Raw genomic sequence first — 25,351 nt, 5'->3', positions numbered from 1 at the left:
CTATGGGAAAAGAACTGAGGTTAAATGTGAAATACTAAGAGAAAAATCACCCATTAACAAACAGAAACAAAGACTGCTTTAAAAACGTCAATGGAGACCATACTAATAATCGAAGTAGAATAACTCACCTCAAGCAAAGTTTTAAGGCATTTTACTAGTGCCATTCTTACAGAGAATGTGCATTTTCCCTCCTTTGTTAAGTGCCTGAAATAAAGTATGTTTCTTAATATCAAGTAATTATTCCAATAAAAGCACAGTAAAAAAAAAAAAATCACTGGACATTAAGGTTATTCTAGGCTGCTTCCAAAATTTCTTTCCATGCTAAATTTAATTCTCACTATGTGGCATATGCCAATATTCTCACCTTCCAAAAATTCCAGCTAAAATAAATTGGTTTGAAAAGGAGTTCATTTTAATGTATGTTATTTGTGTCACATGATTATGCCTCATTTTTGGGCTATCCCACTTCAGCTAACCATGTTATAGAAAACTTGCTTTAAAAGGAAAACATTTTTAAAGTTGTTGTGTTGTTATATCAAAGACTTAAAAATGACATTCTATACTGACTCAGAAGTCCTTGCCCACCAAATGGTAGGAGGGCTCTAAATTACACATATGTGCTCCTCTATAGGTGTCTTGGTATTATCTCACACTATGACTATATGCATGAAATAACCAGATAGTGACAAGGCCAATTTGTCCACTTTAGGAATATAAACTACTCAATTGATTTAGACTTGTTGCACTTTGCTTTATTCATCATACATGTCAAACTATTAAGAGATTCAAAATTCGCAGGGAAATACACTAAAACCACTTCAGGAAGTCAAGTCTTAAGCAGAAAACAATGCAGTTCTTCAAGCAATTAAGGAGGGAAACACAAATTACATTTCACTATTGTTAAAAGATGTATATAGTTACATTCGAGGATTAGAAGAAATCACTAATGTAGAAATGCAAAGTTTGCATTTGTATGCAGAAGTGGCAAAAGAAAAATAACTCCACAAAATGTCTATACCCACCAAAATGCTTCAATCACTGTTAGAAACTGTCCTTGAGCATCCCTTGTGTTCTCAGCATCCATATTTCCTTGACATAGGTTCGTCACTATGTGAAGGACATGGTTTAAAATGGTTTTACAAACATCTTGGTCACGGCGATACAAAGAACACACATTGCTGTAATGGAAAAAAATTTAACTTTGTCAGCATAACAGAACACACCAGTTTAATTTACAAATTTAGAGTGAATATTTTATATGGTTTTAATGTCTTACGATAGTGGTTTTAGAAGGTCAACAACATCTTCCATTGGCAAGGGATATTCTTCTCCAGGAAGGTCCTTTAAAAGCACTAGATACTAAGATAGTTGGGTGGGGGAAATTAGTTTTTTTTTTTCCAAATATCATTTATTTAAATAAGTACATATATGTAACCATAAATTCATATATAAACACATGTGCATACACACACACACACACACACACACACACGAGCAGTGAATTTTTATGAAGCAATATAATTTTAAAAAACGGGGGGGGGGGGGCGGGGGGGGGTTTTGAAGTCAAACAGAGCTGGATTCAAATCCCAGCACCATAACCTGTTACTACTTGAGTGGTTTAAAAACTTGCCTTGTCATCTGAGTCTTTGTACTCCCAGCTGTAAAATGAGGATATAGCACTTACCTGGCCAGATTACTGTGAAGATTAAAGGAAATGAATGTAAAGGTCTAGCATTTATTGTAGGAATTCAGTAAGTGACAGTTGTTATCACTGTTGGAGTTAAGTGCCTGAGCAAGAGTCTGAAACTATATTATGTCACCACCCTCCGAAAACAATGCTTGGGGATAACTTCAATGGTTAAAAACTATTCTATTAACGAATTTTGGAAAGCAGAGATAATTATGGGCAGTGAAGAATCCAAATACCCTGACTTATCTTCCTATAAAGCAACCTTGTAAGGCTCTCTATGGAACGATGGATATAAAGGGCTACTCAGTAACTACCAGTTGTTATAACTGGTAGTTATAACTAGGCAGCCAGTTTCTGACAGCTGCCAAATAATTTTCTAGCTGTATTAAGAATCAGAAGGCATTTTTTTCCTATCATCTGTATGTAGAAAATTATTTCTTACTCCTCCTGATACTATAAAAGAATATTAAATTGGACCATTTTAAATATTTGCCATGAGAGTCATGTGTGATGTTACTGAGTGTCTTGAAGTGACTTTGAACATCAAAGCCCCAAGAAAAGCATACAGCCCTCCCCACTGGTTGGGGCTAGAGACTTGACTAGAGTGTTTGCCAGGGTTGAAACCAGGGAATCAAACAGGGCTCAAATAAGCATATTTGCCGGGGCTAGGGATCAACCAGAAAGTTCACCACAGCTAGAACATGACAAGGAATTCTACCAGGGACTCAACCTGAATGTTTCCAAGAGGTTCTAATTAGGGAATAACTTGGCATGTTTCCCAGGGCTGGGGAAATCATTGCCATGTTTGCCAACTTGCTGGGACTAAGGATATGACCGTGGACTCATCCATGTAAACAAGTAAGTGCACTGAGGTTAAGTGGGAAGCCAGGTTTCTTACTGTTGGAAAAGAGAGCTACAAATATGGACACAGAAAATAAATCCTATGATATTGGATTGGAATTGGAGATATCTATCAGTAGATGAGTAAAGTGATGAGAGAAGGGAAGGAGAGAGATTACTTTTGTTAAGTCTAAATCTAATCATGAGGAAACATGAGATAAACTCAAAGTGACGGATTCTATACCGCAAGTGGCTGTACTATTCAAAAATATGAAGGTCGTGAAAGATAAGGAAAGACAAAGGAACTGTTCCACACTGAAAAAAACTGAACAGACCTGACAACTAAATGCAATGATACAATGTTAATTTCCTGATGATTATACTGTGGTTACATAGGAGAGTATCATTGTTTTTAGGAAATACACACTGAAGTAAAGGGGCATCACGTCTGAATATTTAATCTCAAAATGGTTCAGAAAAAAAGTGTGTGCTTGTGTGTGTGTGTGTGTGTGTGTGTGTAGTGTGCAAAGAGAGAATGATAAGTCAAATGTGGTAAAATGTTAACTACAGAGGCTTATGATGGAAATATGGGAGTTTTGTAGTATTTTAACTTTACAGTCACTTTGAAATTACATTTAAAAATTTTAAAGCATATAAACCAAGGTCAAGGCAAGATTCAGACTTCAACAACAATGTTATGTGAGTATTATTTTTACATTCAGAGTCTGTGGCTCTTGGCCTAGTTTAAAATAATAATAATTACACCCAAAGAGAATAAATCTATCCAAAGTCCATCTAAGTTTTAATGTTTCAGTATCTACTTAAATTTTTTTCACAGTATATTAGAAGAAAAGTGTATTTTATAACTAGTCTCAGATTCATTTCTCAAGGAAGCAATTTCAAGTCTTCAAAGGTACTATATGATTCTAATATGTCAGTCCATTACATTTAGCTAGCAACATCAGACACAACTGAAGCACTTCTTCATTTCACTGAACTCACCATGTGTAGATGGAGAGATTTGGTAAGGTCTAGCATGCTAGAATCAATTAACATTAACAATTTCCTTCGAATATCAGCTGCTCTAAATGACACAGTATTGGTCTGAGCAGTGGTTACACACATACACAAGAACTTGAGCATGTCTAAAAAAAGTAGATCTTGCTTTGACAGATGTTCTTCAGCTAAAGGATTCATGGCACCTAAAAATAAAAAGCGCTTATTAAGACTAAGAGAGGTGTACAACAAACACATACATTGAACATTAACACAAATATCTTCCCCTTGAACAACCAAAGAGATAAAAATATATGGAAAGCAAAATTATGATGAAATTGATTACACACTAAAAGCTTCAAAATTCTTCATAAAAGGTTACCCTAGGATTCTGTCATCAATAAATAATCTATGGAAAAATCTATATAGACAAATATTCACTGCAATACTGTTAGAAAGGAATCTAAATTTCTCACAATAAAAAAGTGGTCCAGTGGTTAAGAATCCATCTTCCAATTCAGGGGAAGCCAGTTCAATCCCTGGTCGGGGAACTAAGATCCCACATGCCGTGGGGCAACTAAGCCCACACACCTCAACTAGAGAGCCCATGTGCTGCAAACTACAGAGCCCACATGCTCTGGAGCCCACACGTCAAAACTACAGAGCCCACACGCTCTGGAGCTCACGCACAACTAGAGAGAAGCCTGCGCGCCACAACAAAGAGCCCACATCACAACGAAAGATCCTGTATGCTGCAACAAAGATCCCGCATGCTGCAACTACGACCTGACCCAGCCAAAAAATAAAAAATAAATAAGTAAATTTTTTAAAAAAGTGGTCTAGTAAATTATGGTATGTATGTTAATTGGGATATTATAGAGCCATTAAAAAGTATGGTTATCAATAGCACAAGTACCTAAATGAAAAAAATGCTTACAATTAATGTTAAAAGAAAACAGACAAGGTATAAAAAGGCATTTGAATGTTGATGCTGATTATAATTTTGAAAGGGTCTATGTAGAATAACAGAAAAAGGTAAACAATGATGGCATTATGGGTACTTTTGCACTATCCTGCTTTCTATTTTCCAAATAACCTATTATATGTTTTTATTTATTTAATAATTATTTTAAATTCCCCCATGAAGAATAAAATAGGAAACTAATAAATTCAATTAAAAATCAGGGAATTCTAAAGTGTATAGAGGGGAACAATCCCAATAGACTATACAAAAAGGAAATAAAATGAGCATAAAATTAGTATCTATGAGGCCTTTCATAATACCAAATCAATGTAAAGAGGTAAAAAAAAAAATCCCATGCAGTAGAAGTATATTTACCAATAGTAATTTGGCTCTCTCCAGATTCATTTGCATCAATAACACTACTAGCAGGGTAATCATTAAATAGATTCATGGATGACTGATCCTCCATCTCCATTAGATTTTCATCAGTACAATCTTCCACTGATTCTACTTCTCCAAAGTCAAATGGCTTTTTGATAATGGATACCTTCAAATAAGAGAAAGAAAGACGTTCCAAGTTGGCTTCTTTCAGAAGCATGCTGTAGTTAAAATTGACCTAATCAAACAATTCAAGATTCAAGTGTATGAAACCCTGCAGTATTATTTCTATTAAATGTCCTGCAACAGGAAAACAGATACATAAACTGTATTGTCTACACAGCAGAATAATACACAATCTTTACAAATGATTTCTTATATTAAGAAGTTTCATACTACCCCAAATTGATGAGGGTGTAGGTAAAATTATAAATTGGTAAGACTATTTTGGAGGACAATGACATTATCCATCAAAAAGTAAAATTTACATTCCTTTTGAACAAGCAATTTCATTTCTAGAATTTATCCTACATCCTTCATAGGCACAAATAGAAGGAGATGAAAGCATAAGAAATTTACTGCAGAACTCTTTGTAAAAAAAAAATCATTTAAAATTTTAATTAAGATTAGTTGGGTTAAAATACATATATACTATTCCCATATATAATGAAATACCATGGTACTGCCAAAAAAAAAAAAGTATACATAGGTATAGCCCTATGTAGTAGCAACATGGAAAAAAGACCAAGATTTATTATTAAATGAAAATACTCAAGTTACAGAATATTCTTTCACTCATTAAATATTTGAATATCTACTATGTGCCAGGCACTGTTCCAGACAAAAAAGTATATAAGCCCATTTATACGGAAAAAGGAAAATAAATATCACGATGAGAATATGTTGCTTGTCTGGCAAGGTTTTTGTTTTTATTTTTAAGAATAGAGAATTATTTTGAATTTTGGTACAATGTCATACAGAAAAATGTACTGAGTCCGGATGATTAGTTCCCAATCACTTGGTCTATTATTATTTACTGAGAAATTAACCGCCAAGCACTATGCTAGGTATTGATATTAAGAAGCAATCAAATACATTCCCCCCTGCAAACCAAATAACTTTATTTAATTTCCACATTTTAAAAACATAACATACCATATACTGTGAGATGCATCCCTTTTCAAGAGAGATTTCAAAGTTATAAAAAGCATCTTAGAATCAATGAAATATGGTAGTAAAATAGGAAGCATACTTACTAAACTTGTACAAATATCTGCAATATCATTCATTAGCTTTGATGTTAATAATCGTAAGAAGAAGCCAGATGCAATCTTATTTGGACTGTGCTGTAATTAAGACAAACAAAACACCAGGCAAACAGAAATAAAAACAAGCAATTATTCTTTGCAGATAATATTTTCTCTATCTTGAATGAAATGCAGATTTTCGTTTACACTGGAAATTATCAGAATAAGCATGGATAAAGAGTTTACTATTAGGAGCAAGATATGAATTGCTTCAAAAATACAAACCTCTTTTCTTAAAGTAATAATAACTATAGCAAGTATCTTTCATTGAGCATAAGCAACATTAAAGTAAAATACCAGCTATTGCCCCTAAACATAAGCAAGCAATAATCATAGCTTAGCGTTTATTCTTCCACTCTCCTTCCCCACTAATACCAAAACACAAAAAAACACATTAAAAAACCAAAAGTACATGCTGATAATATTGATATATGGCCATGTACTTAACATTAGCTTTAAAAAGTGTTTCTAGTTATTATCAATACTCTGGTCTGGCTCAGCTACCCCTCAGGCCTGCTCCGAATCAAAACAAAGATTACACACAGCAGCACCCTTTCTACCAAATGTTATGTAAGACTACCTGGGCAAAAGAGAGTAATGTGTGTGCTAGAACTGTTTATCTTTGCAGTGCCCACTAGCCCTCGTGTACTGGTATGCACATCACATACTTAGTAGTCAACAAGTTTTTATTAAATAAATGAAAATACACTGGCAATAAGAGTCACCAATTAGTTGTATGGTAAAGGGGTAAAATAATCTCAGAAACTTTCCTGAGAAGCTTAGTTTCGTGCACTTAGTTTCATGAGAAACTCATATTACCTGTTGCTTTTCTCCTCTGGATACTACCTTAATTTACCAATTTAATTTAAAATCAGTGTATCAACTTATGAATGGACCCAAAAAACAGTAACAACACCAACCAGTTATCAATCTCCTAGGTAGGCTATGCTGTCAAGTAGGAAGAACATCTTACCTTGGTACAGTTATGTAAGCAACGTGTACACAGATGTATCATATTTCTCAGTGAAACAATTCTAGATTCTTCATTTGTCTTATTTTTAAACAAAGTGATACTTTCTCCTGCATACTGCATTAGAGACTATTAAAAAAAAGAAGGAAAAATCCAAATTTCAGTTAAAATCATAGCTTATTGATTGCTTTTTTGTTTTACTTAAGAAGTAAAAGTAATCATTTTAAGAAGTTATACTTGGTTATAAAATATAATTAAAAATGAACAAATTTTTAAAAACAACAAATCTTATACCCTGTTATCCTTACAAATCACAAAGCTGACAGAACAGCACCCAGAGATAAAAGTCAGTTTCATGCTTAGAGCCTACTTGATTAACACTCCTGGTTAAGAATTCTTTAGGATAACTGATCCAGGAAAAAAATTTTAAAGTACAGATAAACACCAGTATTTTTGTTAATGAGATTAAATTTTAATGTGATATAATTTCAATTACTGTATTTATAGTTGGCTTAAAATAATTTCAAATTTAAGGAAGGAGATACAATATCATTTCTTCTCAGACTGCATAAATGTAAGAGAAAGAGCTAACCTACATAAAAATTTGTTTTCCAAACACATATACCAGTTTTCCCAGGAATAGATTTCATTCAAATTAACCCAAAACATTATTGACATAAATCTTCCTACCTTGGCTTTCTGGAATAATTCTGATTTGTATGCTTCCTCTTCAGCTATTACACCCACATAACAATAGCAGCCGAGAACACCCACCAAAAGACTTGAACACCGGACAAGCGTTTCTGAATTTGAAGTCTTAAAGTAAAACCCAAATAAAAAATTTTTATATTTTGTAAAACATTTTGAGTACTATTATCTTTTATAAGAGCAAATTTTATGTACATATTAAAAAACAAAAGTTCAGTTAATTGAATTAATAGTGGCATAATTCTGATCATCTCTAAAAACATCTGAGGGATCCCTGCAGAGTTGTGATAACCAGGGTTCCCAGGAAAAACAGAAGTAGTGTATGTCCTAATAGCCAAGTAATATATCTCTTCTTAAAGTGGCTTAATGTACTGCACACACAAGCCCTTAAATATCTGAGGTAAGGAGGAAAGAAAGAAAAAAAACTGATAGGCAAATAAATGTCTGTAACTCTTAGAACATGAGTAGAAGTTAGATTCATAATAAGAGACATTAAAATGACATTTTGAGGGCTTCCCTGGTGGCACAGTGGTTGAGAATCTGCCTGCCAATGCAGGGGACACGTGTTCGAGCCCTGGTCTGGGAAGATCCCACATGCCACGGAGCAACTAGGCCCGTGAGCCACAACTACTGAGCCTGTGCGTCTGGAGCCTGTGCCCCGCAACAAGAGAGGCCGCGACAGCGAAAGGCCCGCGCACCGCGATGAAGAGTGGCCCCCGCTTGCCACAACTAGAGAAAGCCCTCGCATAGAAACGAAGACCCAACACAGCCAAAAATAAATAAATAAATAAATAAATAAATAAAATTTTTTTTAAAAATGACATTTTGAGCTTCTAAGAGATAAGAACCTTGATTTATTCAGCTTTTTAGACTCCACAGACTAGCACAAGGCATTTTTGCCAGTAGATACTGCTTAACCAATTTTATAGAATTATGTAAGAGTGTGTAAAGGTTACACAGAAAAATAAAATTTTCAGATTTTTCTGTTCCTATATCGTATGAAATGTCATTTTAGGGGAAAACACGGAAGATCTCATTACTTTGTAATGAAAATGGTTACAACTGTAATCCAGAAGTCAGTCAGTAATTAGGGGCAAGATAGAGCAAACAGGCACACTGCCTCTTCTCTGGCTCTTTGTATCGTTAATTATGGCTACTGCATCAACTCCTTTGAGTAGCCTGTAGGTTTTATTTTAGTCAACAAATATTTTATCATTTATCATATAACAAAGCACTGCAGAAGATACAAAGATTAATAAAAATTATATATGCCCTTTAATGAGCTTCTAGCATAGTTTAAGAGAGATTTGTGTATATGGTACAAAGAAGATGCTAAGTGTCATTTAAAAATAGAAATATTAAGTACTATTAAAATTAAAAGATGTATGGCTGAGATTATCTAAGAAAGGCTTTAGCAAGGATTTTGACATATGGATTATCTGAACACACAGAAATGGGTAGAAAGACACAGGAGTTTTGGCAACAAAACAGCACACACGAAGAGAATTTGTGATTTTAAGAGGACAAAGGAAATGATATGTGAGACATTACTAAAGGACCTCTAAAATATGGATGACTGCTAGTTCATTTACTAATGAATTCTCCCTCTTCAAGTGCAACGAAAATCTATTAGATCAGTTTATATTATGTCCTTTTCTGTTATTGTAATACTTTCCTCCTCTGTACTAAGGTTCTTTTTCATCAAACAATCACTATGCTCAAAACCTTTATTACTACCCATCAACTCACCCAAAGAATTCTACTTCTTTAATGTCTATGAGAATTCCTGGTAAAAGAAAACAGTCAAATTGTTTTTCTTCAGTTTTCCTTTTTTCCATGCTAAATTTTCCCTATATGTAGCCATGTGCTACTACTTTGCTTTTAAAATTAACCTTCCTAACAGTCTACCAAAGTAGAATCAAATATTGGCTTTAGTTGATTTCGAAAATCTCACCTCAGATGAGTAATTATTTAGAAGCTGTTCTGACAATCCCAGAAGATAGCGATCCAGTGATTGCTTGAGATTTTGGTGGACAGAAAAGCCTACACTGGATTGGTGCTTTTCTGTAGTATGTTCTTTCACAATGGTTAAAAAATCCATCTTGTCAAAAGTTGTCTGAAGAAATAGTTCTTCAACTTCTGAGAATGAAGGTTCTTCTGTATCTTTTTGGTGTTGCTCACTTCAAAGAAATAAGATTTTTAATTTGTAAAATCAAATTATCTATTATTTCATCTTCATATAGCAGCAATCTATTACAAATAAAAACATTAACAGCATCTATATTATTCAAAGACTGATTATACAATTAGTGAATTATTCTTTTAAATGCTTCTCTTCTTTGGATTTTGATAATTACTTGTAAAGAATTTCATTATTCAGTAGCAAATTTTACTAATAAATGGACAAAAAAATAAAAGTTAGTCTCAAAGGCAAATTCAGAAAGTATTAAAAAAAAAAATTAACAACAGATATAAACACTAAGAATAACATTATCTGAAACATTTCCCTTTTTTCACCTTTGATTTCTCCAAAATGTAGATCTTTTTTCATCTTATGCCCTCTAGAGGAAGAACAGGAATCTTCATGCTAGTGACAGAATTTTCAGTCACAGTGATAAACATAAGCCTCTTGAGTCAATCAACTAAAATGAGGTTTTTAGATTTATTCTTGTTTCCCCTATCCTCAATTATCGTTAGTTTTTAGCGAACAGTCAGATTTTATTTGACATATAAAAATGGGTCACATCTTTAAAGAACTCATTTCCACATGATGTTTATGTTCTTAATATCCCATCATAAACATAAGCTATAGGACATAAAGTATAATTATTGAATTAAAAGAAACTTTTCCCTTGCTAACAGTTATGATTTTTTTAATTGACCAATTTAGTTCATAATTTTTAAGATGTAGCTACTACTTTGCTAAAATTATTATCTTTGTTAATTAAAGCTGTATCTTAAAATAACACAGAACTCTATTAGATAACATACCATTCTGGCACACTCTGGAAAAAATTCATTGCAGCTTTACAGTTTTTCATAGTGAGACTCACAAGAATTTTCTCCAGGGAAAGATGAGGAAAATTCCTATAAAGTAAAATAAAAATCTTTACTTAGAAGACCAAAAGTCATTTAAAGCATTCTTAAACACCCGGGTTTAGCTATAAATATTGACCTCTAAAATTTGGATCCAAAATTAAAACTACTTTCATCTCTATTGAATTTCTTAACATCTGAAAACAGGATTTAAGGAGCATACATTTTATGTTACTATCATTTTCAACACTTCCTAGAAGCAGGATCATACTAAATTTTTAAAGAGCATAAACAATTATGAAATTAAAGTAGGACTTCCCTGGTGGTGCAGTGGTTAAGAATCCGCCTGCCAATGCAGGGGACACGGGCTCGAGCCCTGGTCCGGGAAGATCCCACGTGCTGCAGAGCAACTAAGCTCGTGTGCCACAACTACTGAGCCTGTGCTCTAGAGCCCGCGAGCCACAACTACTGAGCCCACACGCCACAACTACTGAAGCCCACATGCCCTAGAGCCCATGCGCTGCAACTACTGAAGCCTGCACACTCTAGGGCCCGCATGCTACAACTACTGAAGCCCGCATGCCTAGAGCCTGTACTCCACAACGAGAAGCCACCGCAATGAGAAGCCCACGCACCACAACAAAGAGCAGCCCCTGCTCGCTGCAACTAGAGAAAGCCCGCACGCGGCAACAAAGACCCAACACAGCCAAAAAATAAAAAATTTTTAAAAATTAAAAATTAAAAAAAAATTTTTTAAAAAGGAATTAAAGTAAAATCACTAGGATCCAGAGGTCTGTCCTCCAATCACTCAGTTCCATTTACTGACTGGAAAGGTTAAGTGGGCAAGCTGCTCACATCCTAGTGCTTAAGTCCCATTTTGGCTTTTTCTAATTTCTTCCCCTCATTAACATATTTCGCCTAGAAGATACACTCATTATGATTCCAGGATATACATGAGTTGGATATATGTTCAGATGGACCTATTTACAGACGATCACAAGGAAACATATAAGTGCTCAAAGAACTATATACATATTCTTCATGCACATCCCCCTTATTCTCACTGTCTAGGCAGAGAGAGAAAACAAAGTAAAAGAACTTGGACAAAGATCCAGGCACAAAGATACAGAACACTATAAAAACAAAGGGGCTGTTTAACCTCTAGGACTAATTCTGGGAAATCCTGTATGATCATTGTAAAATAAAGCCATCTAATATCAAACAAGAAATGAAGGGCCCCTTACAAAACAAAACAAAAGCCAGCAGCATGCTAACTGAACTCAAATTACCTGTGAAGAATTGGAGGCAGCTCTGCACTGTCTTCAAAGTCATCCTCTAACTGACGGAATAAGAGCCATTTCATTATCAATTCCTTTAAAGAAAAATTTCTGTTTACATCATATATATTCTTCTCCATTCCTGTTTTTACTGTTTCTGGAACTACACACATGGTCAGTGCCAAAGTCAAACAGCATACTGCAGGACTACAGCAAAACAAAGGACAATTAATATTAAAAGTAAGTTCTTTGCACAGAAAACAAACTTACGGTTACCAAAGGGGAAAGGAGGTGGGGGAGGGATAAATTAGGAGTTTGGGATTAGCAGATACAAACTATTATATGTAATTCAAAAACAGTCATGTACCACAATGTTCATTGCAGCTCTATTTACAATAGCCAGGACATGGAAGCAACCTAAGTGTCCATCAACAGATGAATGGATAAAGAAGATGTGGCACATATATATAATGGAATATTACTCAGCCATAAAAAGAAACAAACTGAGTTATTTGTAGTGAGGTGGATGGACCTAGAGTCTGTCATACAGAGTGAAGTAAGTCAGAAAGAGAAAAACAAATACCGTATGCTAACACATATATATGGAATCTAAACAAACAAACAAAAAAGGTTATGGAGAACCTAGGGGCAGGACAGGAATAAAGACACAGACACAGAGAATGGACTTGAGGACACTGGGAGTGGGAAGGGTAAGCTGGGACGAAGTGAGAAAGAGGCATGGACTTATATATACTATCAAATGTAAAATAGATAGCTAGTGGGAAGCAGCCACATAGCACACGGAGATCAGCTCCGTGCTTTGTGACCACCTAGAGGGGTGGGATAGGGAGGGTGGGAGGGAGACGCAACAGGGAGGAGATATGGGGATATATGTATATGTATAGCTGATTCACTTTGTTATAAAGCAGAAACTAACACACCACTGTAAAGCAATTATACTCCAATAAAGATGTTAAAAAAAAACTATTATGTGTAAAATAGATAAACAACAAGGTCCTATTGTATAGCACAGGGAACTATAATCAATATCCTGTAATAAATATATAATATATATATATACACAGACACACACACATATATATAAAACTGAATCACTCTGCTGTACACCAGAAACTAACACAACATTGTAAATCAACTATACCTCAATTTTAAAAAAAGTAAGCTCTTTCAGGGACAGAGACCTTGTCTATCTTATTTACCACTGTGCCTCCAATGCTTAGGGCAGTGCCTGGCATGCTGTAGACATATAGTAAACTTCTGTGGACTAAATGAACACAAAAAAATTCTAAAAAGTCTGATTACATTTGAGAAAATTCTTGATTAAGAACTATCTCTTACTGTAACAGTATGCAGTACTAAAAAAAAAATAAAGTTTATGAAGATCAAGCAAAAAATAATTGTCAATTACAAATAAAAGAAATATAAACACTTAATTCTTTAAAACTGGCCTTAGTAATCTCTTCACATTTGAAACTAAATTACACTTATTTATTTATTAAGACTTCCCGGACAAACAACAAAAGCATCTGAAACAGAATTTAACGTATCTTTAACTGAAGTTAGAAATTACAAAATTCAGGGGGAAAAAATATATATATATATATATGCTGCAAAATAGAATACAATCCATAGTCAACTTACCATGAAGGTCTGCAGGCTGACCCAGTAAATAACTTCCAGAATTCTCTGTCAACCTCAACTAAACTGCCTTGAATTATGGCTCCAAGTAAGCCAAAGTTTTCAGCTTGTATTTGTTCAGAACTTATACCACGAAAAGTAATAGACCAAATTTTAATCCAGAGTTTCAGTAAATCTGACTTTTGAGAGCTTTCTAGGTTTGATTTCTTGCCTTGACACAATGCAACTTCCATAAGGCATCGTAACACATATGGTGTGCGTTCCCCATGTCGCTGTTGAGGTAGAAGCTGGTGTAGTATCATTAGTAATGGTGACAACTCACAGTTAGGTAAACTTGAAGGATATTTTGATATTAATTGAGTTGCAATCTGTAACCTAAAACAAGTATAAATAATTTGAAAATTATTCAAATTCATTACGAGGCTAAAAGAAAATATATAGACATAGTATTCTTATAATATCCTAATTAGAATATTATCATCATCATTTTCCAGACTACTCTCATAATAAACTGGCTCTTTTTTTTTTTTTTAAGAGACTCTTATTTTTTTTTAATTAATTTATTTATTTATGGCTGTGTTGGGTCTTCGTTTCTGTGGGAGGGCTTTCTCTAGTTGTGCAAGCGCGGGCCACTCTTCATCGCAGTGCACAGGCCTCTCACTATCGCGGCCTCTCTTGTTGCGGAGCACAGGCTCCAGACGCGCAGGCTCAGTAATTGTGGCTCACGGGCCCAGTTGCTCCGCGGCATGTGGGATCTTCCCAGACCAGGACTCGAACCCATGTGCCCTGCATTGGTGGGCAGATTCTCAACCACTGCACCACCAGGGAAGCCCTAAACTGGCTCTTAATATTTATTAGGCCCTACTTCCTAAAGTGGCAAGAAGACTGATTAGGCTAGCTGGGTAAGCTATCATATTTTGCTTACACAGTAACTTTAAATAACTAAATTACCAACATTCTACTTCTTACTTATCGCACACATTCCTGCTCTTCGGCCACCAATAATATTCCTCTAGAACAGGAAAACAAACAAAAACCCCGAAAAACTGTTTTCTCTTGATGTTAATTCAGTTAATTCAATAAGTATTTGCTGCAAGTTCTCTAAAATGCGTGCTACTCAAGAATAGGAACTATATCTTGTTCACCCTCTATCCCTTATGCTTGGTACATAGTAGGTGTTCAATAAATAACTTCACTAAGTGGACAAATTAAAGAATATGAAATAGGCAACAACTATAGAAAATTTAGCAATAGGTATCTAAATCAATACGATTTCCTCCCACACTCAATTATATTTAAACATTACATCAACAGGGGAAAAATCAAAGAGCACTGTTAACAAAAGTATGACTGTAATCTAAAAATTTGTAACTGTCCTTATGCAAGCTGCTTAACTTTTCTCAGTTGCAGTTGTCTTTTTGGTAAAGCAAAAAGGCTGAGCTGCATGAATTCTACAGATTCCTAACAGACCTAATATTTTGTGATTCCAAAGAATTCCACAATTTATTTAATTACTTAAATAACTGCAAATGCTATATGAGACTAAAGAACAGAGCAAATGGAACTTCCTGGGTGGCGTAGTGGTTAAGAATCCGCCTGCCAACGCAGGGGACACGGGCTCGAGCCCTGGTCTGGGAAGACTCCCACATGCCGTGGAGCAACTAAGCCCGTGTGCCACAACTACTGAGCCTGTGCTCTATAGCTCGTGAGCCACAATTACTGAGCCCGCGTGCCACAACTACTGAACCCCACGCACCTAGAGCCCATGCTCCGCAACAAGCGAAGCCACCGCAATGAGAAGCCCGCGCACCACAAAGAAGGGTAGTCCCCGCTCGCTGCAACTAGAGAAAACCCCGTGCGCAGCAACGAAGACCCAACGCAACCAAAAATAAATAAATAAATTTTAAAAAAGAACAGAGCAAATAGTAAAAAATAACCTTTATCATGGCATAAGGTCCAAACTATTCTGTGATTTCTGAATACTATCTTTAATTTCTTCCTATTCTAATTCTATTAGAAGGTGCCAAGCATGGTAAAATCTCTTTGTGTTGAGGTATACAACTCACTGAATTCCATGAGGCACACAGTACCGATCGCCTACCAAGCAGCCATTCTCCCTCGTCCTTGCTATGGCAATATGCTTAGGAAAGGTGCCCTATTCCTGGCCTCTAGCAGATAAGCCATGGTGGTTGATCTCACATGTCCCAGTAATCACCTTCCCCTTTGTCAGTCATTGCTTTGGGAGTGACCTAGTTCTGGCCAGGCCAATGAGGTAAAGGAATCTACTGGGGGTCTTGTGAGAAAAATTAATGAGACTAAAATGATATTGAAAGACAAAAAACAATATTTTACCAAGGCACAATGTCAAAATCATTCTGTGACTTCTGAAGATGATCCTTTATTACTTCCCAGCCTAATTCTATTTTCCTCTTTTTGCAAGGTGCGTTGTAATCACTAAATTCTCTTTGTGTGGTTGTGTAAGACTGAGAAATCTCCAAAGATCTATTATCTTCATTAAAAACCTGTAAAACAACAAAAGGAAAACCTATTTTTTTAAAACTGTTATTGTTTCTAATAGTTCATTAGCAAAAAATGTTCCTTCTTAGATGAAGATACAGGTTGGTCATAAAGCAAGAGTAATAAACTACAGAAATATGTGAATCTGATAATATGGTTACAAACATTTTGCAGATAATAATGGCTCTCTAGAAAGCAGATATTACCAAGTAAGTTATTAGTTTTAGTTCCTGGGAAACTTTACTAAAAGGACCAAAACATCTAAAAGTAAAGCAAAAACCTCTAGTTTCAAAGATATTAAATCATAAACTTAGTGTTAAGAAAATATTTGACAAGTGAAATTACCCTAGGATGGTAACCAAATCTCTGGGGAAAAGTTTTACTTAAGAAACATTGTCTTTATTTCATTTACTTCTGCTCTGATCTTTATGATTTCTTTCCTTCTACTAACTTTGGGTTTCGTTTATTCTTTCTCTACCTCCTTTAGATGTAAAGTTAGGTTGTTTGAGATTTTTCTTGTTTTCTGAGGTCAAACTTCCCTCTTAGAACTGCTTTTGATGAGTCCCATAGGTTTTAGATAAATGAAATAGAGACTAAAAAAATAATAGAAAAGATCAATGAAACTAAAAGCTGGTTCTTCGAAAAGATAAACAAAATTGATAAGCCTTTAGGCAGACTCATCAAGAAAAAAAAGGGAGAGGGCCCAAATCAATATAATCAGAAACGAAAAAGAAGTTACAACTGACACCACAGAAATACAAAGGATCATAAGAGACTACTACAAACAGCTATATGCCAATAAAGTGGACAACCTAGAAGAAACAGACAAATTCTTAGAAAGGTACAATCTCCCAAGACTGAACCAGGAAGAAATAGAAAATGTGAACAGACCAATAACCAGAAATGAAATTGAATCAGTAATTTTAAAACTCCCAACAAACAAAAGTCCAGCAACAGATGGCTTCACAGGTAAATTCTACAAACATGTAGAGACTTAACACCTATCCTGAAACTATTCCAAGAAACTGCAGAGGAAGGAACAATTCTGAACTATGAGGCCAGCATCACCCTGATATCAAAACCAGACACAGATATCACAAAAAAAGAAAATTATAGGCCAATATCACTGATGAACATAGATGCAAAAATCCTCAACAAAATACTAACAAAACGAATCCAACAATAGAGTAAAAAGATCATACCCGGGACTTCCCTGGTGGCGCAGTGGTTAAGAATCCACCTGCCAATGCAGGGGACACAGGTTCGAGCCCTGGTCCGGGAAGATCCCACATGCCGCGGAGCAACTAAGCCCATGTGCCACAACTACTGAGCCTGTGCTCTAGAGCTTGTGAGCCACAACTACTGAAGCCCATGTGCCTAGAGCCTGTGCTCCGCAACAAGAGAAGCCACCGCAATGAGAAGCCCATGCACCGCAACAAAGAGTAGCCCCCGCTCTCCGCAACTAGAGAAAGCCTGCGCGTAGCAACGAAGACCCAACACAGCCATAAATAAATAAATAAATAAAAATTTATATATATAAAAAAAGGATCATATCCCATGATCAAGTGGGATTTATCCCAGGGATGCAAGGATTTCTCAATATTTGCAAATCAATCAATATGATATGCCACATTAACAAACTGAAAAATAAAAACCATCTGATCATCTCAATAGATACAAAAAAGCTTTTGATAAAATTCAACATCCATTTATAATAAAAACTTTCCAGAAAGCAAGCATAGAGGGAATATACCTCTGCATAATAAAGTCCATATATAACAAACCCACAGCTAACATCATACTCAACGCTGAAAAGCTGAACGTATTTCCTCTCAGATCAGGAACAAGACAAGGATGTCCACTCTTGCCACTTTTCTTCAACATAGTTTTGGAAGTCCTAGCCACAGCAATCAGAGAAGAAAAAGAAATAAAAGGAATCCAAATTGGAAAAGAAGAAGTAAAACTGTCACTGTTTGCAGATGACATGATACATACATAGAAAACCCTAAAGATGCTACCAGAACACTACTAGAGCTCATCAATGAACTGAGTAAAGTTGCAGGATACAAAATTAATATACAGAAATCTGTTGCAATTCTATACACTAATGAACTATCAGAAAGAGAAATTAAGGAAACAATCCCATTTACCTTGCATTAAAAAGAATAAAATACCTAGAATAAACCTTTTGCCTACAGGAGACAAAAGACCTGTCCTTGGAAAACTGTAAGACTGTGATGAAAGAAACTGAAGATGACACAAACAGATGGAAAGATATACTGTGTTCTTGGACCAGAAGAATCAACATTGTTAAAATGACCATATTACCCAAGGCAATCTACAGATTCAATGCAATCCCTATCAAAATACCAATGGCATTTTTCACAGAACCAGAACAAATAACTTTAAAATTTGTATGGAAACACAAAAGACCCCAAATAGCCAAAACAGTCTTGAGGAAGAACAACAGAGCTGGAAGAATCACACTCCCTGACTTCAGACTATACAGACTACAAAGCTACAGTAATCAAAACAGTGTGGTGCTGGCACAAAAACAGACACATAGATCAATGGAACAGGATAGAGAGCCCAGAAATAAACCCATGCACTTATGGTCAATTAATCTATGACAAAGGAGGCAAGAATATACAATGGAGAAAAGACAGTCTCTTCAATAAGTGGTGCTGGGAAAACTGGACAGCTACATGTAAAAGAATGAAATTAGAACGTCCTCTAATATCATATACAAAAATAAAATGAATTAAAGACATAAATGTAAGACTGAATACTGTAAAACTCCTAGATGAAAACACAGGCAGAACACCCTCTGACGTAAGTCATAGCAATACTTTTTTGGATTCATCTCCTAAAGAAAAGGAAATAAAAGCAAAAATAAGCAAATGGGACCCAATTAAACTCACAAGCTTTTGCACAGCAAAGGAAACTATCCAGTGAATGAAAAGACAACCTACTGAATGGGAGAAAATGTTTGCAAATAATATGACCAATAAGGGGTTAATATTCACACATATAAACAGTTCATACAGCTCAACATCAAAAAAACAAACAAACAACATTATTAAAAAATGGGCAGACGACCTGAACATACATTTTTCCAAAGAGGAAACGCAGATGACCAACAGGCACATGAAAGGATGCTCAACATGCCTGCTAATCATCAGGAAAATGCAAATCAAAACCATAATATCACTTCACACCTGTCAGAATGGTTATCATGTTTATCATCAAAAAGAACACAAATAAAAAATGGTGGCAAGGATGTGGAGAAAAAGGATCCCTCATACACTGTTGGGGGGACTGTAAATTGGTGCAGCTAATGTGGAAAACACTATGGAGGTTTCTCAAAAAACTAAAATTAGAATTACCATATGACCCAGTAAAATTCTCCTGGGTATATATCCAAAAAAAACAAAAACACTAATTCAAAAAGGTACATGCTGGGGCTTCCCTGGTGGTGCAGTGGTTGAGAATCTGCTGGCCAATGCAGGGGACACGGATTCGAGCCCTGGTCTGGGAAGATCCCACATGCCGCGGAGCAACCAGGCCCATGAGCCACAGCTACTGAGCCTGCGCGTCTGGAGCCCGTGCTCCGCAACAAGAGAGGCCGCGATAGTGAGAGGCCCGTGCACCGCGATGAGGAGTGGCCCCCACTTGCCGCAACTAGAGAAAGCCCTCACACAGAAACGAAGACCCAACACAGCCAAAAATAAATAAATAAATAAATAATTAGTAAATCTTAAAAAAAAAAAAAAAAAAGGTACATGCACCCAATGTTCACAGCAGCATCAACTGCCAAGATATGGAAGCAACTTCAGTGTCCATCAAGAGATGAATGGATAAAGATTGGTGAGTGTATATACATATATATATATGTATATACACACACATACACACACACACACACACACAGAAGACTACTACTCAGCCATAAAAAAAGAAAGAAGTTCTGCCATTCGCAGCAACACAGATAGACTTGGAGGGCGTTATGCTAAGTGAAATAAGTCGGACAGAGAAAGACAAATACTGTATGATATCACTTACATGTGGAATCTAAAAAACACAACAAACTAGTGAATATAACAAAAAAGACGCAGACTCACAGATACAGAGAACAAACCAGTGGTTACCAGTGGGGGATGGGGGGTAACAAACTACTGAGTGGGAGTTTATTGTAAGGATGTATTGTACAACACAGGGAATATAGACAATATTTTGTAATAACTGTAAATGGAGTATAACCTTTAAAAATTGCATAAATTTTAAAATTTCTTCTATGGAGAAAAAAAAAACATTAAGCCATCAACTGATGAATGGGTAAACAAAATGTAATATATCCATACAATTGAATATTACTCAGCGATAAAAAAGAATGAAATATTGATTCATGGTACGACATGGAAGAACCTTGAAAACATTATGCTTAGTGAAAGAAGCCAGACACAAAAGACCACACATCGTATGATTCAATTTATATGAAATGTCCAAAACAGGCAAATCCACAAAGGCAAAAAGTAGATTAGTGGCTGGCTGCTAGGAACTGGAAGCAGGGAATTGAGGCTGACTGCTAATAGGTACAAAGTTTGTTTTGGCAGTGATGGAAATGCTCTGGAATTAGTGGTGATGGTTGCACAACAGAGTGAAAATGCTAAAAACCACTGAATTACACCCTTTAAAATAATGAATTTTATGTCATGTGATTTCTAAATCAGGAAAAAAACAAAGAAAGAAAACACATAGGGTTAGGATAATCTTATTGCCTGTAGACAGTTTTCTTAAGAATGGAAAAGTTCATCATCAGTTTTTTCCCTAAGTTTATATTTGCAAGATAGTTACCTCTTAAGTTAGAAGGGCAATGCTAAATATTTATGGTGTTTTGAAAGGAATAGTTACATGTACAGAGTAATTTTACAGGCTTTTTACAGGCCCAATAAAAGAATTAACGGGAAATTTCAAAATGTGACAAGATCTACTATACCTGGTGACAAATATCTGCCATCAATTCAATCAAGTTTTCCTTGACAGCAATATTACGAGATGCTGAAGAATATTTCCCTCTGCTTCCTATATGACTTATTTCATTAACTAGCAGATCATATACATTGTATAAGATACTTTTCCACTTTCTTGATTCATAGGCACCTGTAATTTTTAAAAATAATTAATTAAATTAAAATATAATTTATACGTACAATTCACTTGCACTGCCAACTCCCACAAAACTATTCAGCTGTTAAGGTGGAAACAACATTAGAAGACATCTGGTCCAGCCTAGTTAGTACTAATGGCTCTTCTGACAATATCCTTGACAAGCTCTACTTCATAATGATGTCCATTTCACACATTTCACACTCAGTTAACTGTATTTCTTATAAAATTCTTCCATATTCTGATCTAACTATCTCTAACCAATTCAATCAAAATCTCAATCAAACTTTAATTTCTTCTCTCCCCCAAAGCAAATTAATACTTTCCCTCTTTTACATAAGGACCAACTTCTCTGTATGTCTTTAAGAGAAAAACATTACCAGTTCCTTCAACAAGTGTAAAAATAACACATTATCCAGACTTATCATCATCCCAGTCATCTTTCCCTAGACACACTCCAGTCAACTTATGTCCCTCTTAAAATGGTGACTCTACAAAATCTGGTAAGCATAATATTCCCAACCGCAATCTAACGAGTATGGGGAACAATGGGGCTGTTTCCTCCCACAAAACAAAGAACCTATTTAAAATCTATTAATGTATACTAAAACTATATTAGTGTTTCTGACAGCCTCATCATCTGCCAATTTTCAATTCATCCTAAACATGCACTTAACTAAAACCCTAAACATGTCTCACCATCTCTTCATAATCCTGATTTTCATTCTGGTGAGAGCTATGTGAAGGATGAAAAACTAAGGAAAGCCACCATTCTTTCACCTACAGTGGTTTCATGGGCTACAAATACATCTAACTATACATACTAGAAGAGCCCATGAAACATACACAGCTGCTTTGGATAAAAAGTGGCTACAACAGTTTTCCTCTATTTTAGCTATTATTCAATGAAGTTCCTTAATAAGGTCATTACACTAGCCATGATGAATTGGTCCAAAGGTTAGTACAAGCCAGATTCAAAACATAGCCTAAGCATGAGAGAACTCATTCAATTCCAGTTCCACCCAGTAAAGTTCCTGTCTACTGAATGGACCTACATCATCCATGCAATACTCTTTTGGTGAAAGACAAACATAAAGGAATGAAGGGAGGATAAGTCATTCATTTCTGGTTTCCCTAGCAAACAGCAGCCTGGAATAACTATATGAGGTTTAAGGCAATATGTATTTATCTTCCTTGGGAACTGACTAATCTGGCTGGTTCAATCCACATTTATCTATTTTATTTTCTAATAAAAGCAATATGTAGATAAACAAGATCCTGCCTTCTCTAAATTCTTTTACTCTTACAGTCCGTGTCACACCTCTTAGCACCTAATTATTGCTGCATAATCAGCTCCTAGAGGGAATAGTGTCTCATATTTGTTTGTATTCCTCACAAAATGTAGCATTGTACTAAACAAATGGTAAGGCATGATATGATTTGCTACCTACCATAGCTTCAAATTAAAAAAAAAAAGTGTGAAAAAGATCCTCATGACTGACACTATTACCAAGCACAGCAATCCAGAGGAAGGTCATAACCTCCTATAACATACAGATTTCATACTTAACCCTCTATATTTCAATGAAGAAGCAAATTCAAAATAGCAAAAACTTTCTTTATACCTTTTTCTTGAGTTTTGGCTCCCTTTGGATGATGGATATAAATTTGCAGTTGAAATAACTCAATAATTACTTCTTTTAAAGAATCATTAAGTCTATGTTGAGTCCAGATATAAAGTAAGGTAGGAAGAATTTCATCTCCTAATTCACATACTCGAATTCGAAAGTTAACAGCCAAAGTCTTGAGGAAGATAATAAATGCTGCTAAGATATGATTTAGACCTGCAGAGCTCTTTTCTTGTCTGTAACAGAAAATAAACAGACTTAATATAACGGGGGAAAATGCAGAAACTGAAGACAGTAATGAAGTTGCTTGCTGAAAGAAAAAAAAGTTCTGATTTTCAAATAATAGTAGCCTTACTTTCAGAATTATTCAGAAAAATCATAGCAGCACTACTTAGCAACAACAAAAAAATAGTTCCTATTTGGCATTGGGAGATCACTCCTGTTAGCTCTCCCTGCTGCTGAAACATTGCCCAAAACTATATAAAACTAATTTGTAATACCTACCATTTATAAAATATTTCACATTATAAATTGGGTAATGCCACACAAATATAAGATACTGATATTTCCAAAATATATTCCTATTTCATTTTATTCTTAGCACATTATATCTATCTTCAAAAATCAGGAAAATAAAAATACTTAGAGGCCATATAGCTTTTCCTGTTATTAAAAAAGCAAGACAGATCTCCCCACTCAAGAACATCATTACATGTTCTGCATATTGGATATTCAGGAAGTGTTGGACCTAACACCTTCCTTGGGAATCCACTAGTTCTACTATAATCGGCCAATGATGTTTTAAAGTTGGTAAAATTTAGTTACTGAATCTAAAACACAGTCTTGCAAAAAGATCAAATGGATTTCCAATACAAAATAAAAACAGATTAGATTACCTTGCATGCTGAATAGCCTTGGAAAAAAAATCCAAAAATTCGGAATTTAATCCATCAGTCTGCGAACAGCATCCTTTGGTCACAGCTTCAATTATTCTAGCCACCAAAACTCTATTAATGTCTTGTGAAGGTTTAAGATACAGCTGGAAGTACACAGAGAACAATTCTTAAAAAAAAAAAAAAACAAAAAACCATGTTAGTTATGTTTTTAAAAAGAAAACTATCAAAACATTTAACTTAGATGTCACAATTCAATTTAAATTTCAATAATCCCACAAAATATTAAAAATTATACTAATTTATACTTAATACAGTAAGAGCATTCCATCAATATTTATTTTTATAAATTAAACTGCCTTCAAGACAGGAACTACAGGCAGCAGAGTATGTGAACACCAGTTTAAGAGCCAGATCTCAGATAAGCTACTTAACTTCTCTATTCCTAAATTCCTTCAGCTAGGCCTAACAAAGTACTTGACAGTGTACTCTCCACAGTTTTGTTTTGTTTTGTCTTAGTGCTATTTGATTAATAATGTGGGTAAAGTGTGTCAAGAACTGTGAAAGATCTGAGACTTTACACTATTTGTAACCTAACCAATTAGAATGCCAGTTTCATGGATATTGGCACAAGACATGAAATTCCTGATCAGAGAAAGAGAACAATTTATTTCTCACAGCAGTGATAGTAGCCAGAGTACCTTCATTTTTGCATAAATTCCTCAATCTCAAAAGCAATGAGAAGAGGGACAGGTGACACAGTGCAAATGATGAGCTACAATACAGGAGAGAAATCCCAAGCAATAAACTGCAAGCAAACTTGTCCTTTGTTCTAGAGGAGGCCATCATCTCTATCATCTCCATCTTCCAAGGCTCACTGTACAAACATACTTTAAAAAACAGTCTGGAAAAGAACAGTCAGTGTCATGTCTCTGACATGACATGCAGAAACGTGAAATGCATTGAGAATTATCTCCCAACACAATGAAAAGCAAAGTTGCTAAGGCAGGATTTTCTTCCCATAAAGAGATAATAGGAAGTCCTCAGTTAGCAAAGTGACTTAAGAATAATTTCAACTGTATATGTCAAATAATTCTGCAGAAATAGCTTAAAGTCAGAAATGTTAAATTCAAAGAATAAGGACAATATAAAAACCTCAAACATCCAATAGTAAGAAAAATGATTTTTCAAATGATTCCTATCATATCTGACTTTATAGAACTCTACACAACTGCTTCCCAAAGTTTTTTCACTACATGCAATACCTAAATAATGGTAAAAACATGAGTTAACACACACAAATTTGGAGACAGAAAAACAGG

The 25,351-nt window shown here is 35.2% G+C and overlaps 1 protein-coding gene across 7 annotated transcripts in view; it reads right to left on the bottom strand.

Annotated features, from left to right (window-relative positions):
* The window catches only part of ATM (ATM serine/threonine kinase), a 142,826-nt gene that overhangs the window by 100,231 nt on the left and 17,244 nt on the right, over window positions 1-25,351 (bottom strand). For all 7 annotated transcript variants that reach the window (XR_014267987.1, XM_082476826.1, XM_082476827.1 and 4 more), the window contains 16 exons: window positions 24,033-24,198; window positions 23,134-23,372; window positions 21,339-21,502; window positions 16,178-16,347; window positions 13,829-14,200; window positions 12,179-12,373; window positions 10,845-10,940; window positions 9,808-10,033; window positions 7,836-7,961; window positions 7,149-7,274; window positions 6,125-6,214; window positions 4,866-5,037; window positions 3,533-3,732; window positions 1,277-1,359; window positions 1,023-1,178; window positions 129-204 (listed from right to left, as the gene is read on the bottom strand). Coding sequence is in view for 6 of the 7 variants with exons in the window: in XM_082476826.1 (XP_082332952.1) it covers window positions 129-204; window positions 1,023-1,178; window positions 1,277-1,359; window positions 3,533-3,732; window positions 4,866-5,037; window positions 6,125-6,214; window positions 7,149-7,274; window positions 7,836-7,961; window positions 9,808-10,033; window positions 10,845-10,940; window positions 12,179-12,373; window positions 13,829-14,200; window positions 16,178-16,347; window positions 21,339-21,502; window positions 23,134-23,372; window positions 24,033-24,198 (2,657 nt within the window). In the remaining variant the exon portion in view is untranslated. The remainder of the gene's footprint in view (window positions 1-128; window positions 205-1,022; window positions 1,179-1,276; window positions 1,360-3,532; window positions 3,733-4,865; window positions 5,038-6,124; window positions 6,215-7,148; window positions 7,275-7,835; window positions 7,962-9,807; window positions 10,034-10,844; window positions 10,941-12,178; window positions 12,374-13,828; window positions 14,201-16,177; window positions 16,348-21,338; window positions 21,503-23,133; window positions 23,373-24,032; window positions 24,199-25,351) is intronic.

Source organism: Balaenoptera physalus, assembly GCF_965194825.1.
Source record: "Balaenoptera physalus genome assembly, chromosome: 10".
NCBI lineage: Eukaryota > Metazoa > Chordata > Mammalia > Artiodactyla > Balaenopteridae > Balaenoptera > Balaenoptera physalus.
The sequence above is the reverse complement of the archived record's forward strand: the minus strand, read 5'-3'. Positions and strand labels throughout refer to the sequence as shown.